We start from the raw sequence: 18,214 nt of genomic DNA on the forward strand, positions 1-18,214 counted from the left end.
GTGTGGGTGAGCACGCATACGTTTATGGAGAGGAGCACCTGTGGGTAGGGGATGTTCTGAGAGTCCATGCCTCCCTAGAGGAGAAGCCACCTTGGGCAGCCCATATCAGAAACTGCCACCGCCAGTCTGAGTAAGGGCTGCATACATGTACCTGCCTATATAAATAATCACTGAGAAAAACTCTCTCCACGACATGATGCTTACAGACCAAAGACAATCCCTTAAATCTCAGTATAGCACCTTCTTCCATCTACTTGTTTCAAGCTGCAAAGCTATAAGCAATGGCCACATGTCATCCCTCCACAAGGAGAGTGGCACACCTGGTCATTGTAGAGAGCTCAACAAATAGTTATCATATCAACAGGTTATTCCACCTGAGCTATTTACCTCTGCAGATTATTGTCCAGTGTAGTTCAGGTGGACAGCCATGTGTTGGCAGGCTGGCAGTCACTGTACACCGCGATCTTAATGATACTTTTTGTTCACTAACAAACATCTGAGGCCTTCAGAGAGCAACTCTATTCATATGGTTAAATCTCACACAGGTGAAATATCGTTACTAATTAACTGACTTTGACAGCTGGCTGACGTGGATTTTACTTAGATATATCAAAATGAAAGGGAGGCAAGAAACACTTAAATATTTACAAATTGAAAAAGAAATAAAAAAAATTTTTAAATCACAAAAATACATGGAAGAGTGGTTGTAGCATGAAAAATATCTGAATAAGTACAAGGGGTATAAACACAACAATTTGCGTTTGTAATGTGTCTGAATGCCATACTGCCACATACCTCTGAGACGGTTTCAGCAGTGTCAGAAACATGCGCTGCCTGATTGAGGTTTAAAAGTTTGCATACGTTCAGCCTGAATGTAAAATTGTGTGCTATGGGAGGTTTTCAAAAACTGTACTGCCACCTTCTGTCCGGCGCCATAGTGTCATCATGTTCTAAAAGTGCTCCCTCTGTACAACACGTCAGTAAAGGGGGAAGAATGATGAGCTCCCAAAAAGTAAAATGACCGTATTATTTGGAGATTCAGACTAAAATCAGATTTGCACATATCCTTAAGGAGAACTTAAGGATAAATTAAGATCGTAAAGTGCACAAAAAACTTTAGGAGATATATTATTTTATATGATAAAATTAATAATGAGAGAAAGGAATAGGAGTAGGCTACATTTCCAATTAGTAATGTGTAACTTTATGTGTAACTTTGTCGACTACGAAGCAAATGTGTGACAATCTGTAGACTCCCTTAATAACACCGCAGAGGAAAATCATTATTTTCATCGCTGCTGTTGCTATTGGTCATTGTCCTTCATCGCAAACCTTCCAATTGGCGGATCAAGCTGACATCTGCCAGCTGTACCGTTTGTAGCTCTTTCCGATGAGAAACGCAACGCTGGATGTCGAGCAGCATCATATTACGTTCAGCGGTCTTCTGTCAGTGATACAGCATCCTGGGGGTTGTAGTCCGGACTCTCGTGATCTTCCATAATTCCAGCTGTTTGACGAACAACAGCTCCCACAATCCCACGGTGAATCTTGACGCCGTCGTGCTCCTGTTTGGCTTTGTTGTTGTTGTTTTTTTTGTTTTTTTGTAATTGTTTCGGGTTACTGTAGAAGCTGTGTCCCAGCAGCTTAAGCCACAGCTGTCCTGAATATGTTTCCGTGGTTTTACTGAGGACCACAGACCCTCTGACTCGCACGCGGCATCGTTGTTCAGCCCGTTCAGAGAGAGTGTCGGGATTTAAAGGTAAGAGTCACTTCATGGAGGACTCGAGATAAAATGTGCGCAGATGTTTTTTCTTTAGTTAACAAAGCCTGTTATTGTCCCCGCTCTGTTCACACTTTACAGCCGTTAAACAAAACAAGCAATAATTAGCAATAAAAACATTAATTCATAATTGACTATCCTGCGCTTTATGGTTTTTTTAAATTAATAAACTTGCATCGAGGTGTCTGGCACAGTGTTTCCCCGACATGCGCTGCTTCTTGCAGGGCCTCAAGCCTGCTGCCTGTGAAATATGAACCCTCGGAAAGTGGCTGTAAATTTCCACCTCAAATATGTGATTATTGGGGGCATCGACAGTTAATACATAGACGCACATATTTTTGTATGCTTTTCAAAATAGAAAACTAGACATTTCAGAACTTCAAAGTTCAATTTGTGATGCGAAAATGGTTATGAGCCCTTTGCAGTTTTGCAGCATATTAAGAGTTTGTTGTTGTTCTTCTGTTGTTACAAGCACAAGCACGGTTTGTTGTTTTCTGTGGCCCCACTGGAAAATACATCTGGCATTTGTCATGGCAATGCATAGCTGTTACAGTGCCTTGCAAAGTTTTTTTTTATCTCTCTTGAATTCTTTCATATTTTCTAACGTTACATTTGTAATTTGTGGGTTGCAATATTTCAAAGCAAAGCATATTGCAATAGGAAACATAACAACATGCTGTTATCCAAAACATCAATTTGGAGCTCATTCTTCAGGATTAAATTCCTTTGGTCTGCTGGAACATAGAAATTTATTTTGATACTCAAGGTACAAGGAATAAGAACCAATTTCTTTCTAGCCATTACATTTCAAACTTCAATAACTAAAATGCATGATTCCTAAAATGTCCTTATATAGTATTTTCCCTACAATTATTCTAAGTGTACCGTCCATGCTCACATTGTGTGAGGTCTGTCTCTGACCTCTGACCCAGGCTCACCCCTTTTGCATGCTCCAAAAGGGTTTCCTTCAGGACTGACCTACATTTGGCTCCACCTATCTTCTCATTAACTCTGATCAACTTTCCTGTCCCTGCTGCCTGGAAAGTATCCCCACATTCTGATGCTGCCACCATCATTCATCTATATTTATTTATTTATTTTTTTGCCACACATGCTATTTGGCTTGTAGGCTAAAAAGTTCAGTGCAGATTTGAATAATGTCTATCTGCCTACAGCTCTTCACCTTAGGCCAGATTTGTGGAGCACCTTGCTAATAACATCTATATGTAGATTTTCTAAAATGAAGTGTGCTCATGTGACACGTTTTGGGTTTTTAATTGTGAAAGATTTTGAAAATCATCCCACATTTTTCTGTTCCACTTGACAATTATTCATTATTTTGTATTGATCTGTAACACAAAAATACAATTAAAATAGATTGAAGTGTGTAAAAGTCCAAGGGCATGAATATTTCTCTAAAGCGCCGTAGCTGCTTCTGTACTTAGAAGAGACTGTAGTACGTTAAAGATGCAGCCAGGACTGCTCAATTCATTTTAAGTAGTGTCGAATCCGAGACCCAGACACTTTTAACTGCCTGTTTACATGTAATAAAGTACAATAACTAACAAATGATTTTCTTTTTTACGACGACCAAAATAGCCACGGCAACACACTTCTAACATGTCATGTTGCTCAAAGCCCGTCCTGTCATAGAGGCTTATCTCTGGTGTCCTTTTCTCAAGTGCAGCCTCAGTCAGGCTATCTTCTTACACCAAATAAATATTCAGAGGCTTCTGCTTGCTCAAGTTTGCTCACCAGCTCATTTATTCCTTTTAGGTGTAAAGTAGCCTGTCATTGTGTTGTGTTGCCATGGACAAGGCTTGGCGCGTGGAGTTTCGAAACGTGGGCTGCGCCTACTTCCCCCAGAGCAGAGTCGACTGCCACTACACACTGAGCTCGCAGCACAGCTGGGTCAGCAGTGACTGGATTGGGCTCTTTAAGGTATCGCTGTCCTGACAATTGTCATAAAAAAAAACAGAAACCGGTTAAGAAAGTCTGGGAAAGTGTATTATTTTGTGTCACCTATTTCTAAGGTCTGAAACTTTTTTAGGTGATCAAACAGAGAAAATTGGATATCCTAATAGAAAAAAAAAGTGGTTTAAAAAACCATAGTATTTTCACAGGATCACATTTGAGTCCCTCGGCTTCAAGCGTTTTTAATGTTTAATCCCTGTGTTGGTTTTTGATTTATTGAGACCCCACAGGTTTTCCCATTCTCATTGAAGCTCAGTACATAGGCCGTTGTACTTGAGATGACAAATCAGTTTTCATATATATTATTCTGAATTGTGATGAGCCAGCTACCAGCAAAAAATATTTATCAAGGTTTAAAAGCTATGGTTTAAAAACTTCGATCGTACTACTCAAATGAAGGATAGTCCTTTAATTAACTAGATAGTATAAGCACATTATACCCTCCATGTATTACTTTGTAAGCAGTAGTATGAAAAATGGCATAGTATTTTATGCACTAAGCATCTTTTCAAGCTAGAATCTTATCAGCTCTACTAAAAACAGAAAAGAATAACTAAAGTTATATACACAGTCTGTTTTAGTGGTTTTTAATCTTTTGAATCACTTTGTTTTGCAGGGTTGCATAAAATCACTAATGTGAATGCAAAGAAAGCTACTTTGTATCTCTTTTGACTCCACAAAAACTGTGTTGTTAATCATCATTGAACCCTAACAACATCTGTTTCTTTTTTTCTTAAAGTGACCGTAAGACACACTTTACATGAAAATGGGGAAAAAAACAAGGAGCAAAAAACAGCTTAAAGAGTTTGACGCACCTTACAAATAAAGCTAGATTGATTTGATTTTAATTGTTTTAACAGCAGAGTAAATAATTTCTGCTTTTCTAGGTCCTGTAGTATATTTTTATATTTAAGTTCTTGTACAAACATATATTCTTGGTTAAGGTTGCCCCAACATGAGACAACCTTTTCTGGAAATTACCAATAAATATTTTCAGTAAGTTTTCAAGAAACAATTCAATTGTAAAAAATGTAAGCCTGGGTGAACAAATGGATGAACCTCGACCTGGATGAAAGCCTGCATTTATTTTTATTAACTGCATGACTGTGTGTGTATGTGTGTGTTGTGATTGGAAAACAACTTTTAGTGTTGTGTTCTCTGTCTTGTTTTATTGTTGTTTTGTGTATTCATTTTTGTGACCTGTCAGCGGACTACAGATGCAAATTAGCTTATGCTCCAATCCGGCGCAGCACATGTAATGGTGACATTTGTGTTTCAGTTGTACATTGTCCCTTTTGAAATAAATTTCATTATAATTACCTTTTAGGAATAACAACGTGTGCATGTTGTCCTCCTCAGGTCGGATGGTCGTCATTGAAGGACTATGAAACCTTCGTTTGGGCTCTGGCCCCAGCCGATTATCAAGAGGGCACAGAGGTCAACTGCTGCGTGCACTTCCAGGGTACTCATGCCTGTGTATTTATTGTTCATAGTTTCAGTGAATCTCTGCTAGGACAGCATATCAGCACATAAAACCTTCAGCAGGAGATTGTTATTTCTATAGAATGCCTGTCATCGTTGCAAATCTTTGTGTTTTATGGATGGCAATGTTTGTTTCTGACTTAAAAGAGAATTTTTCCAGAAGAATAATAAGGGGGAAACAAAAACACACATCCTGTGCAGAAGCCAAATATCCTGCCTTGCTTTGTCTCCGACACAGAAAGCCTCTGTCGTGGCGTGAATTCATTTCTGTGCTAAGCAGGGGGTTGAGTAATGAGGACGACAAAAAACAATGGCTTAAAGACTCCTCTGCTGACTGCTGCTGTTGCTGCTGCTGCTCGCTGGAGAATACACTGTTCACTTTGTGCTGTGTGTCGGAAGAAACTGGTCAGGGCGGTTGTCTGTGAGGAGTATGCATGGAGCAGGTATGGGTCTGAGCCAATGAGCAGACTTCAATGTGCAGAGCCAATAAAGAAAGACTTTGTATCAACTGCTGTGATTTAAAAAGATGATTGCTTCTAGATTGACTTAGCTAATGCACATAGCTTAGGTGGTAATTCATTCAAGTCTGTTCTTTAGCATATAATTTAAAAAGCTGTCATTTTGAACAAATTATTGTATTATTATAGCATTATTTTATTTTATTTTTTAAATTAAAGTGGTTCTCAGCATGGGTATCGTTAGCCATGGGCTCCAGGGCTGAAGCTCTGGATATATGTTTTTTAATAACCCCAGATGTTATAAGGAAGACATGCAAAAACGGTTGGAGGATATTCTTTAAATCTGACTCTTTTTTTTTAATCTTTTTTATCATGTTATGATGTTATTCCCTTCAAAAACATAACTGGAGTGCTGCTTTGATTCTTTCATGCATGTTTGAGAAATCCTTGAATCTCCTGTGACAGTCATTCAGGGCTGCCTAAAAGCTTGCTCTGACAAAGACCCGCCTACTTCCACTCAGCTCCTCCTTGGAGCTGCAGTTTCCAGCCGAACTTCCACCTCCCAATGCCTTCCCCACTTAGCTCCTCCAGACTAGCAGCAGCAGCAATTAGCATACAGCTGGTGGAACTGTGTGTCTCCTGAGTTTATCATATGAACTACTTCTCAGTCCAGTGCTCCTAAAAGCAGTTGTTGAAGGTATAATGAGAAGCACTGTTGGAGTAGAGCTGGTGGTGGTTAGGGCTCTGATAACCAACAGCAGGCAAATAACGGAGCAGGGGTTTGAACCGGCAACCCACCGGTTACAGGATGAATTTTTACCCCTTGAGCCACCGTTGTATATGACGTTCTCCAGTCTTTCTCTGATAGTTGCTAAGATGTTAAAGAAGACTTTGTTTCATCACTTTCAGCCTCCTACTTGCCCAAGCCCAGCTCCCTGGAGTATGAGTTCATATATGTTGATGCTAAAGGGGAAGTGTGCTCCCGCAGCTCAACATTCACTTTCTGTGCACCGAAGCCTCTGGAAGACCTGGTGACCCTGGAGGACGAATCGCACGGAGGAACAGACATGCTGCTGGTAATACCCAGGGCCGAACTGCTGCAGGTGAGTCTCCTGGTTAGTCTCCTGACGAGGCTCCTGGTTAGCGTACGCTTTTTAGAGCTGCATAATTAATGAGCGTGGCTAAAGGACATCCGTAGACATAGCCCGGGTATTCTCCCTGTCTCCTCTCAGAGTCGGCTACAAGAGTGTCTGCAGGAGCGCGCTGAGCTGCTGCGTGAGCAGGAGGCGGCCAAAAAGCAAAGGGAGAGAGACGGGGAGGACTACAAGAGGGAGAAGCAGCAATGGGACAGACATCGCAGAGGGTTGGAGCGTGAGGTCAGCAGGCTGAAGGAGGAGCTGGCGCAGAGTGATCAGAAGATCGAGGAGATGGAGATGAAGCAGCAGGTGGTGCATTGACCTTGATGGTCCTACATTTACGTTTCAGATGATGTTCAGTTCATTTTCCTCACCAGATGCTTAGAGATCTCCAAAGCCTGACTTGAATTCTGGTATTTCAGGATGAAAAGGCTTTAGGAGATTGCTTAGCCCAGGAGAAAGTTGCTTTAATGGAGGTCAAGGCAGCAAAAGAGCAGCTGATCAGAGAGCTTGAAGAAGACATCAAAACACTGACACAAAGAGCCGTGGAAAGAGAGACAGAATTGGAGAGGTTTGACTTTTTTTTTATTTATTTTTTTTTTTGGAGGGGTATCATAAATAGTTTTGAGCACCCATAGCCAAAAATCTGTGTTTACAGAATGAAAGACAGAGCCAAGAGGGCAATTGCCTTGAGAAAAGAGGAGGAGACTGAAAAAAAAGGCCTGCAGGTATTTTCCTCTTAAACCAATTCAGTGGTAAGAGTAAACTGGCATCTCTGTTGGGTCTTTACTTTGATGTCTTTCATTTGGCCTGTTTTGTTAGAACAAGCTGGATCAGACTGAAGCTGAGCTCAGGAGTTTGTCTAAAGAGTTCCAGGTTCTCAGGAACTCCCTGGCCCAGAGAGACACCAGTGTCCTGCAGCTCCAGAACACCATCACCACCCTCACACAGAAACTCACCACTGCCCACAGGAAGGAGGTCAGATACTTAAAGGAATAAACATGTTTGCACATTTGCAAAAGTTCCTTCGCTGTCAGGAAAAATTAGGAATTTGATTTGAGTCTTTTCCCAGTCTAAGTACCAAACAGATTATTTCAAGACTTTATTCATCTTATTGCTTATAAGTTCAATCCATTCATCCATTTTTAATCAATTTGTCATTTTTCTGTTTATCAGCCCATTTGTCCATCTATTTGTCCATCTGTCAGTCTTTCCATTTGTCTTTTCACCTGCTCATTTATCTGTCTGTTCATCCATCCGCTTCCTAACAATCTGTTCTGCTTTCATATTTGTGTATGTAGAAATCTCTGCCATAACCTGATGGTGAACGTTAACATTTATTTTAATGATGGATAAAGAAAGAGTTTGATAAAGAATGTAGAAATATAATTTCCATCTGAAAAACCCTACACAAACTGAAAGAGAAAATGTGTCTCTTTATTCTGGTTTAGTTGGAAAATTGTGTCTTTGCATTCAGATTTTTAACACCACTACTGTTAATGCCTGAAACGAAAACAACCTGCCTTTTTTTTTTTTTTTTTTAATAAAACCAGTACCAGCATCTCAAATTACTTTCTGTTTTGCCACGACGGTAACCAGACGTGTCCTTTTCGGCTTGCTTTGTCAACAGACTGAAAGTGAAGCGTCGCTGAAGGAGATGCGGAGCCTACGCGAGCGATTCCACATGAGCGAGCGCACCGTCGAGGGCCTGAAGAGCGATCTAAGCTCGCTGGCAGCCCAAAAGGATCATGTGCAGGCCGAACTGCACCAGGCTCGAGTGCAGGCTGCCCAACTCACCATTCAGCTTGCAGATGCCAGCATGGCCCTGAGAGAAGGAAGAGCCAACTGGGCTCAAGACAGGCAGAGTCTGCAGAACGCTGCGGAGGTAATAGATTTACTCCGATTATTGAGTAAATCTCAATAATAATAATAACGTGCAAAGATTTTGCACGTTATTAAAGGACTCTAATTTGGGAAAGCATTTCATACGTTGTGTGTGTCATTTCCACAGTTGGACCAGGAACACTTGGAGAGACTCAACGCAGAGCTGCAGAAGATGCAAGAGAGGCTGCGGGAGGAAAAGATGGAGAGGGTGAAGCTGGAGGTCGAGCTTGGTAGAGAAAAAGATTGCAACCGGGTGAGCGAGCGAGCGAGAGAGAGACTGTACATCATTGCAGTATTTTTCTTTCAATGTAGCAAGCACCTTGTGATAAAAAGTCCTTTCAGTCATGACACGTACAGGAGGTGTGTCAAAGGGGTAAAGAAAAATTGTCACGTGAACTGCATAGCCAGTTAACTTGTTCACACCCCATTTGTTGCTTTATGAAATAAATGATTCTGACATATTCAATACTGCTTTTGTTTTTACGGTGACCGGCCCGCAGGTTCAGCTGAGTGAAACACGAAGGGAGCTGCAGGAGCTGAAAGCCAGCCAGAGGGTTGCACAGAAAGAGAAAGAGCAGCTGCGAGCAGAGAAGCAGGTCAGGAGCAGAGGAGTTTCTTCTAATTGACATGTGTTTGAATATCACTGTTCCTATAATAACCACGATTAAAACATTTAGCATGCTTCCTGTGTCGTATAACTTGGGTTTTTATAACAAATTCATACTGACGCAACAAGAATGTCGGGGTGGTGCATATCCCAGGTGTTGGGGATCTTCTGTGTTGTTGTCTTCCTGTTATTGTGCTATATAAATTGTTTATAGTGCAATATAAAATGCTGGTTTTCAGGTCAGTCAGTGCTGCGGCTGTTAATGTGTCTACAGTTTTTGTTGGCCAACCAGCTTTGCGGTTGCCAGCTGCAGACTCGTTTAACAATCGCAGCTGTATGTGTCGCTCAAATCAAAGTGGATAAAAACAAAGATTTTCATATTTGGTGCATCAGGGGAGTTCTATTTGTATTAAATGATTTTTTTTTTTTGTTTGTTTTGTTTTTTTGTGTGTGTGTCTCTTGCGCAACATTTTCACGTGACTTCGGTTTGACGATGCCCGATATCATCCCGGATATAAGGGTAATGCTGATGGAGCCCCTGCTTGAGCTTGTGATGTGATCCATGTAATTTCTGCCACAGGAGTTGATGGAGTACATCTGTCAGCTGGAGCAGAAGATGGGAACAGTGACCACTGCCAGGTGGGACGCGGCTCCAATTGCCTCTACAGGTAAATTGAGCTGCACATCAATCTACTGTATGCCCTGCAGATGTGAACAATAAAAGTGTCATCTGCTATCAGAGAGGAGGAGCACTAAATATCACTCGACGTGGCTTCTGTTGCGTGTGATGAGAGCGGTCCTGTGAGCGGAAACGTGACCTCCTTCTCTTCACCAACTAATCTTTCTGGCAGGGCGTCCCGAGACTGCGCTATCCGACTCCGAGGACGAGAGCCCGGAGGCTTTGCAGATCCTCCACCCGCCGAGATCTCTGGGCCACTATAGCCTCTGCGAGCAGGGCCAGCCTGACTCCCTGCTGCTCTCGATCCCCGCCGTCGCCCCGCGGGACGCCGACAGGAGCGCTGTGGTCATCAACCAGCCCGCCCCGCTCTCCCTGCCACACCAGGCCAACGCCGACACTTTGCCTCACAGCTCTGATTCGGTGAGACGCGCTATCAGAGCCGCTCGCTGTCACCGCGGTGTAATTATATGTGATAGTGAAAATGAGCTATGGCTTCCAACTAATAGCCATGCACACCAGTTAAACGTGGGCAGTGGGTCGTTTGATATAGACATTATCTCATGGAAGCAATTAGGCTGCTAGTTGGCAAGTTATTCGACTGTAATAGGTGCTGGAGAGATATGAGTTAACTGCCTGACTCCTGTTCTGTGTGTGTGTGTTTGTGTGTGTGCTTTACGCTGGCATTTAGGAGGAGGAATCTGATCCAGTCCTGCAGGGAAGCAAAAACTCTGAAGAGGAAACGGCACTTCTGTTGCCCGAGTACAAGGACGCATTTCTAAGGTAGCAAATGCTCATAACCTACACACAGAACATAATGTAGTATATTTACTACATTATATATACTATAATGTGTGTGTGTGTATATATATATATATATATATATTCATAAATTTTTTTATACGTTCATCAGATTTTGTTTTAAATTAATATGTTAAGCTTACCCACGTGTTTCTGCTGATTGTAAGTCATATTAACCATTTGGAGTGGCCAAATCACATTACCAACTTTATTGTGATTAGGGTGGACAGCACAAGGCCTTCCAGCCCCAAAGACTCGCTCATTGCCAAAATAATCATAATGCCACTCTCAAAGCATGCCAAATGCTGGTCAGCAATTATGGAAAGGGTTTGATTGCTGTAATGTCGATAAAGACTTTGCCACTGATTATTTAAAAGGGTAAAAATATTTTTTAACATTCCATATTGTAATAAAACATAACTAAAAAAGGGTAAATAATATATATACTCCTTTTACATTGTTTTATTATTTTTTAGGTCTACCTGTGTCATTTTTGATTCAGAAACAAACGTTTAAGTTGAATGAAAATAACTGTATATCTAAATATGCCAGGAGTATGAATAATTTGGGGCTTAAGCATACGTAAAAGTATAACTACGTAAACTAGTAACCAAAACTTTGTGACGAAATTTCGTCAAACTCAATCTGAACCCCTGGAAAAATTAATTTGGCAGAAGGAAACTGTAGAGGAGTTCAGCCTGTGCCAGTCAAGCACCCATGGGACGGTCTGAACCATCGTGCCCTGTAAATTGAGGTCCCACTTCACTAGTTGGAGGACTTAATCTTCTCGTAGTCTGTATTTGGGAAGCCACCATAACAGGTTTGATCACCACGCAATTAGACAGGCAGTCCTACTCTTAAGACTGATCCTTGTAATCCATCAAGAAATCCTTCAACAAGTTGAGAGAGTTGACAATTTTATGTTGAAAATTGTAATTTAAAGAAGTGATTAAGTAAGGCGCAAGGAAACATGAGGATACCCTTCTGTCATGCACACTGCTTTTAATAAACTCCAGTAGCATCTTTATGTGGTTTGAGCCAACGGGACAGCTCTGTAAATCAGCCTGCTTTATACGCAAACCTTAATAAGAAATATCATATTTTGACCCGAGAAGCAGAGGGTGAAAGCATAAAATGTATCCAGATCAATGCGTACGTTAATTGTGCTGATTAAACGCACGGCACGCGGCTAAACGCTGTCCGTCGCCGCGCGTCTCTTCTCCTCGCAGAGGACCGGTTGCATGTGGATTTCAGAGCTTGCGAATGCACACATGCATATGCAAGGGGTTATTTATGGCGACGGGGGAGCTGTGGCCCAGAGATGGAAGCTTTGAATATGTGGTCATAAATGAAGTTTAGTCGGGGTGAAGCGGGGGAAACTGTCTGAGACAGAGGTGAGGCGCTGGAGGGGAGGCAGGATGGGAGGACGAGGGGACAGAGAATGTGACGGGAAGCTGTAGCAATGATTTACCTGAGGGGTGTACCTCAGTCACGGGCCAATTTTCAGCATCGTTAAGGCTCTCGTTCTCCCACTCAGCCGCTCCTGCGCTCTGGCCTCCGCTTTCGACTGCAATGTGTGTCTTTTTTTTCTTTCCCCCCGTCCCCTACGCCCCCCTACCCCGTTTCTAACACAAACACACACTTATTCACACTCTTGCCTTGTGTCTTCCTGCAGCGATCTGGCAGACACCTCGCTATGGTGACAGGCGGATATCCAGCCAAGACAACAGCGAGCATTCACAAAGCAGGAAGGGACTTTGTTTTCCAGCTGCGTCGACTAACAAGCACATAAACAGCACATTATAAACGCAGGACACAATGTTATATGCAATTACTCTGTATCTGCCACCAACCTTGTGTCCCCGTCTTACCCCCCCCCACCACCACCCCATCCTGTAGTCTGTTGTGTTATTGCCTCAGCCGTGCCAACAGTGGCAGGTCAACGCCGTGTTTATGACTCACAGAAGACCGTTGCTCAGCGTGAAGCTGCAGGAATTTTTGGGGCCTGGCATTTGAGAGTTCGCAGGCGGGTAGCAGAATGATTTCCTTTGAATCATTGCGGCGTCGAGAGCTTTACGACGGATGTAATGTCGCTTTTATGGCGATTGTGATTAGGAGTCACGACGGGCTCTGTAATTATGATGTTTTGTGTAGACTCGGCTCTGCGGGAAACCGTGGCAAAGCTCCGTTCCAGCGTTAAATCCTCCGCCTTTGGTTTGGACACTTTTCATGGCAGCATAAAGATACTCCACAGCGCCGTTGATAAGGGGGGGGGAAAAAAAAAGAAAAAATATATGGCAATAATGTAGGCTTATAACGTCATATTTCTCCTCCCTTTATTCAGACCTAAAATTTGATATGCACTTTTTATAGCACAAAATCACAGATGATTCATGCAGATACAGTTGGGGTGATTTAAGCTTTCTTATATGGACAGTGTTTAGAATAAGTAAGCTTATTAACGGCCACTGAGGATAGATGCACCAAGCAGTTCTCTATATGTCATTGTAAAACTCACATGCTTTTTAGATCAGCTTAAATCTTTTTTTTTTTTTTTATTGATTAACAAACTACAATTTTGCTTTTGTAATCATAAAAGATGCTCGGTTGTTATTTTGCGATCTTGTTCTTATAGCTTAATATACAGTCATCCACTTCCAAAATTGTGCCTAAAATACTAAACTTACTGTCAGCATTAGATGTTTCCTCCTTCTCTTATACTGCCTAATAAAGAAAACTGCTGCCTCCCTTTTTAATCAATATTGTATGCATTTTTCATGGTTTCCTGTTTTAAAATTAACTTGAGTTACGCTGCGAGTAAACCATATTCAGCTTTACTTTGAAGCCACCAAGTTCATTCAGTGTAGCATAACACAAACTTTCCGAGCTTGCCTAAGAAAATTTGCTAACTTGATGCTTGATTTTTATCTGCTGTATTTGCACCCTCTTTTTACGCTGGAGGAGTTTTTAGGTGAGATGTTGCTACGTTGAGACTCCGTACGCTTGGCGTGTGTTTTTCATGATTATACAGAATCTAAAATTGTGTGTTGTGAGCATATTTTGACTACATTTCGGTGTTTGTACTGTCTGTTTTCAAAGGCAGAAAATTTGAGGGTTGAGGGTTTAACCGTCGCTAAACATCGGTGCTAATCAAAGGGAATGATACCTGCTGATTATGCTTAAGTCACAGTGTTTTGCAAAAATATTCATAGCCATATATGGTTTTACAAACTCGCCACAAAATGGAGATTTTAACGATTGCGGGGTGGGGAGAGGGTGGGGAATTATTTATTCTTACACCCCTAAATAAACTTAAAGAGCAACCAGTTGCTTACAGAAGTCACCCTCAGTATAAACACAGCTGTCCTGTAAAGATCTCAGAGGTTTGCTAAATATGTATTCATGTGGCATCTATGTGACATTGAAATGCAGTCGGTTGCACTCGATACAAGTTGGGAGTATCAGAGGGAATGGAGGTGAATCTAGCTTGTTCTGCCCTACCAAATAAAAATGCAACAAAATACATTAAAGTTAGTAATTGTAACAGGACAGTAGAAAAGTTCAGCGAGTTATAAATACTTTTGGAAGTGCGCTGTATTTGTTAAATAATACTAAAAACTTTAATGCGCACAGGACTATTACTGTCAGAGAAGAAATAGTCTGTTAATACCATCTTTTGTCACCATGGCGTTGAGCAGCATTATCCAGTTAGGCGTACAAAGAAGTTTAAGCAAAAAAAAAACATTTACAGTTTGCTGTTTATCTCAGATCAAAGCAAAATCTGTTTTCCTTGTATGTGCTTGGAGGGTCGTGTCTTGATGAAGTTTTACGTCTGTTTGCAACCACGGAGAGCGCTTTGCAGCAAACCGGAGATTAGCTCCAGTGGCTATTTTTTTTTTTATATTTCCTTTTGAAGTGTTGTGTGTGAAGGTTATCCTACATGTACACCATTGTGTATTTCTGTTTTGCCAGTCGTTTTTTTTTTTCTGTCAGGTTTGTGCTCATTATAATAAAATTTGTTAATAACTAGGGCGTGTATGACTTTTTTTTCCCCCCTCCCCTCCTCCTGGACAAAGATTATCCTGATATTTTGATCCTCACATGACATTTCACTGATAATTAACTATCCAATTTCTTTGCACACAGTTATATAGCCCTATTCCCTTTTGGTTAATTGCCTGTTTCGTATACATTTCTCATTCTGAATTTCCTCTCCTTTCATCCTTGGCTCCCCTCGGGGCTGGCCTCGTCATCATCTTCCTCACCGTGCCTTGCCGCTTCCCTGCCAGCTTCCTGCTCTCTGTTTTTAAGGTCTCCTCCTAGTCCCCCCCATCCCTCCTACGCAGCCTCCATCTTAAGTCTGGGGTGACGATAGCTAATTATAAAATCAATGATGCCGGGCTGCCTAGTTTACAGCCCCCTCTAAAGCCTTAACTGGGAAATCACTGTGGGATTGATGACTCCCTCACTCTTTATCTCTTTTAATTAGAAATGTAAAAGATATGAAGACCCAGAGGCTAGAACACATCTCCTAGTTTTTATGACCCTCGACACCTCCGTGTCCAGTGCTCGGTACCCTTCCCCAAATTCCTCCCCCCCCCACCACCACCTCCTGCTCTTCACCTTTTCCCCTCCCTTCCCTTGTTTGTTTCCCCTGCCTCTCTCTTGGCACACCCTCCGCTCTCACCTAAGTTTCCCTTTTTTTTTTCCCCATCACCTTCTCCTGATGTAAGTCTACCTTTCTGCTCATAAGGGGAGGGAGGAGGTGTTAAATTTATGGCTTTTCCACTTGAAAATGTCTCTCACCTTCTCCTTACCTCTTCTTTCTTCTCTCGACTGATTTCCAGCTCCCTGCGGATTCTCTGCATTAGTGACAAACATGGAGCTCGTCTCATTTTGTCAGTTTTGACCCAAGGAGGAGTCAAATGGTAAAATATGTGCAATTTCACAAGTCAGCCCTGTCCCTAACATAAAGCATTGTGCATACAGGAAAAATACAGAGAGGCATACAAACTGCGTAAATGCTTAGAGCCGCTGCAGGACTGTATAGGCCAAGGTAAATTAAATTCACACAGGACAGGTTTACAGATATATTTAAAGCAAAATGAAGGTGAAAGTGTTTGACTGCTGCTGCAACCTGATTATGTCAGACTTACAAGGACCAAGACCCATGTTTGAATAAAACTACCTGCTTATGGGCTTTTAAGAGAATGGGTGGCATCACGGAAATTAATTATAACCCGTATATGATCAACCCGAACTAATTGAAACTACTCTCATACCAGATGCCCTTAAAGGTTAAAAATAGTTGCTCGTCAACTGCGACAGCATTTACATTGTAATGATCTGTCCAATAAATTTCAGTTGACTGCTAATCACAGCATTAAAAGTCATTAATGACATTCTTCCCGTGTCTTTGTGGAAGTTAAATCTGTTCTGGCATTTTGGTGTCTAACTATGACACTTTTCTGAAAGGATGTGGGGGGGCATCAGCTGATTTACTGCTGCAAATACCTTACTGCCCTGTCGTTACAGTTTCTTGTGTCTTCCTGGTCTTGAGTCATTGAGGAAGCAACTGTTCTCACTGTCCACACATGTTCTGCTCCTCAACTCAGAGTTCATCTGTTGAGACATGTTTCTGTCTTGGTTGATTATTATTTCCACATACTTTTCTTCAATATTGAAAGTACTCCTGGTCAATTGTTTGAGAGGCTTTTGTCTTTTCAAGCCAACTCTCGGTTACAACAGCTGGCCGCTCTTACGTTTGTTTTTGTTTGTTTGTTTGTTTGTTTTTTACAGTTATTTCAGTTGTAGAAATTGAAAGAATTATTGTGAGCTCCTAGACTAAACTCAGATGAGAAAGGGAAAGTTGTAAAAAATAAATAAATAAATAAATAAATTCTTTTACAGCCCTGAAAAGACAAAAACAAAAAACAAAATAAAAATCAAACCTATATCACATAACCTCCAATTTCTGCCTTTAGCACGTCCTACATCAAACTATACCTTCCTAACTAGAGCACTCAGGTTTGCTGAGCTTTATCCCCTTGATCACTCTCCGAGGAGCTGGAGCCTCTCCGGGTCCATTATGTGTGTTGACCGACTGAACCGCCGCTGCAGCTCGTCTTCAGAGCTCCATCTCTTCCTTCCTGCTTTTAAATATTCTAATTAATTTCTTTGGCGGGTTGCACTCGTGACCTACATTTATAGATTCCTCACTATATTTCTGAATAATTTATTGGCAGTGTCGGGAGAAATATTTCAGAAAAGGGCTTTTATTACTTTTTTATACATTTTGATTTATTTATTTTTTTTCCGTTAGGTTTCCAGTCCTGATTTCACATCTGTCGCTGAATTAAGCGTCGCCGACGTGTCTGGGATATATAGAGATCTATCCTGGCTCCTTTAAATTCACCCAACCCGCCTCTGCTCTGCTGGTTACCATGGCAACACCTTTGACTGGGGCTTCCACGGTATATGAGGCAATTTGATTGTTGCTTGTAAAATAGTGTATAATGTATGGGCCTTATTTTAATTCCGGTCTTGGCGTTATTGATCTGCCTTTAATGATGGTTAATTAAAGAAATCGTATAATTGATAGAATCTCATCTCTGTTTATCGCCCTCCTCAGATTCTCTGTGGCTCTCTATTAATAAAATCAGCCTGAGAAATTAGTATCCCTCCCTTGCAGCCTGAAAGAAACGGGGAATGTTTACAATCGACTGCCCTTTTATCGAGAGGATTCCTGCTCGATGAAGATAAGGGATCAGTGTCAGTGATCGTGATACGATCATGAAGGGCATTATTTTTGGTTGATGTTTATGAGGACGATGTAAAAAAATAAATAAATAAAAATCCTAAAGGGGCGTCTCGGGGATTGTTTTTCTTTTGTTCTTCACTTGATTAAAAGTTCATTTGCGCTGTTCTGTTTGTTCTGATTAAATGCAATGTCCTAACGTTCGCTCATATATCTTTTTTCTTTTTCCCTCTTACTATTTTATGTTTTGAATATTTTTCCACCAGCTCAAATAGCACACGTCAATGTGTTTGTGGTTGAATCAAAGTACTACATCAATTCGTCATAAGTTAGTCTGTCTAAAGAACAAAAACTTTTAGAAAAACTTTTCATCTGAAGATACATTCGTGTATTTTTATATTCCACATAGTTTGAATCTCATTACCCAATTGTTTCCATCGTCCGGAGAGAAAGGCTAAGGACCACAGACTTTAGGGGACACTTGGGCTGAATCCTATTTAATAGGATTATCACTACCCCTATCCTTCCTAGCACCCTGGGGTGCTTAATTCAGGCCGGTGTTAAAATCCTCCACTGAGGAATAGACATTCATTCAATAAGCTGATAATTCATCAGCTATTACTGGTTCTTTGTACAAATACAGATATTGGACTAAATTT

At 41.3% G+C, this 18,214-nt stretch overlaps 1 protein-coding gene across 1 annotated transcript; it reads left to right on the forward strand.

The window, feature by feature from the left end:
• Nucleotides 1–1,533: 1,533 nt before the first annotated feature.
• Nucleotides 1,534–14,526, forward strand: calcoco1a (calcium binding and coiled-coil domain 1a). The gene is made up of 15 exons (XM_007556558.2): nucleotides 1,534–1,759; nucleotides 3,557–3,721; nucleotides 5,114–5,216; nucleotides 6,604–6,797; nucleotides 6,927–7,139; nucleotides 7,253–7,401; nucleotides 7,489–7,558; nucleotides 7,653–7,808; nucleotides 8,461–8,715; nucleotides 8,842–8,967; nucleotides 9,215–9,310; nucleotides 9,902–9,989; nucleotides 10,173–10,420; nucleotides 10,689–10,780; nucleotides 12,474–14,526. Exons 2-15 carry the CDS (start codon nucleotides 3,590–3,592, stop codon nucleotides 12,499–12,501), a joined length of 1,950 nt encoding a protein of 649 aa, XP_007556620.1. The 5' UTR covers nucleotides 1,534–1,759; nucleotides 3,557–3,589; the 3' UTR covers nucleotides 12,502–14,526.
• The last annotated feature ends 3,688 nt before the right edge of the window (nucleotides 14,527–18,214 follow it).

This window comes from Poecilia formosa, unplaced genomic scaffold (assembly GCF_000485575.1).
Source record: "Poecilia formosa unplaced genomic scaffold, Poecilia_formosa-5.1.2 Scaffold80, whole genome shotgun sequence".
NCBI classification, from domain to species: domain Eukaryota; kingdom Metazoa; phylum Chordata; class Actinopteri; order Cyprinodontiformes; family Poeciliidae; genus Poecilia; species Poecilia formosa.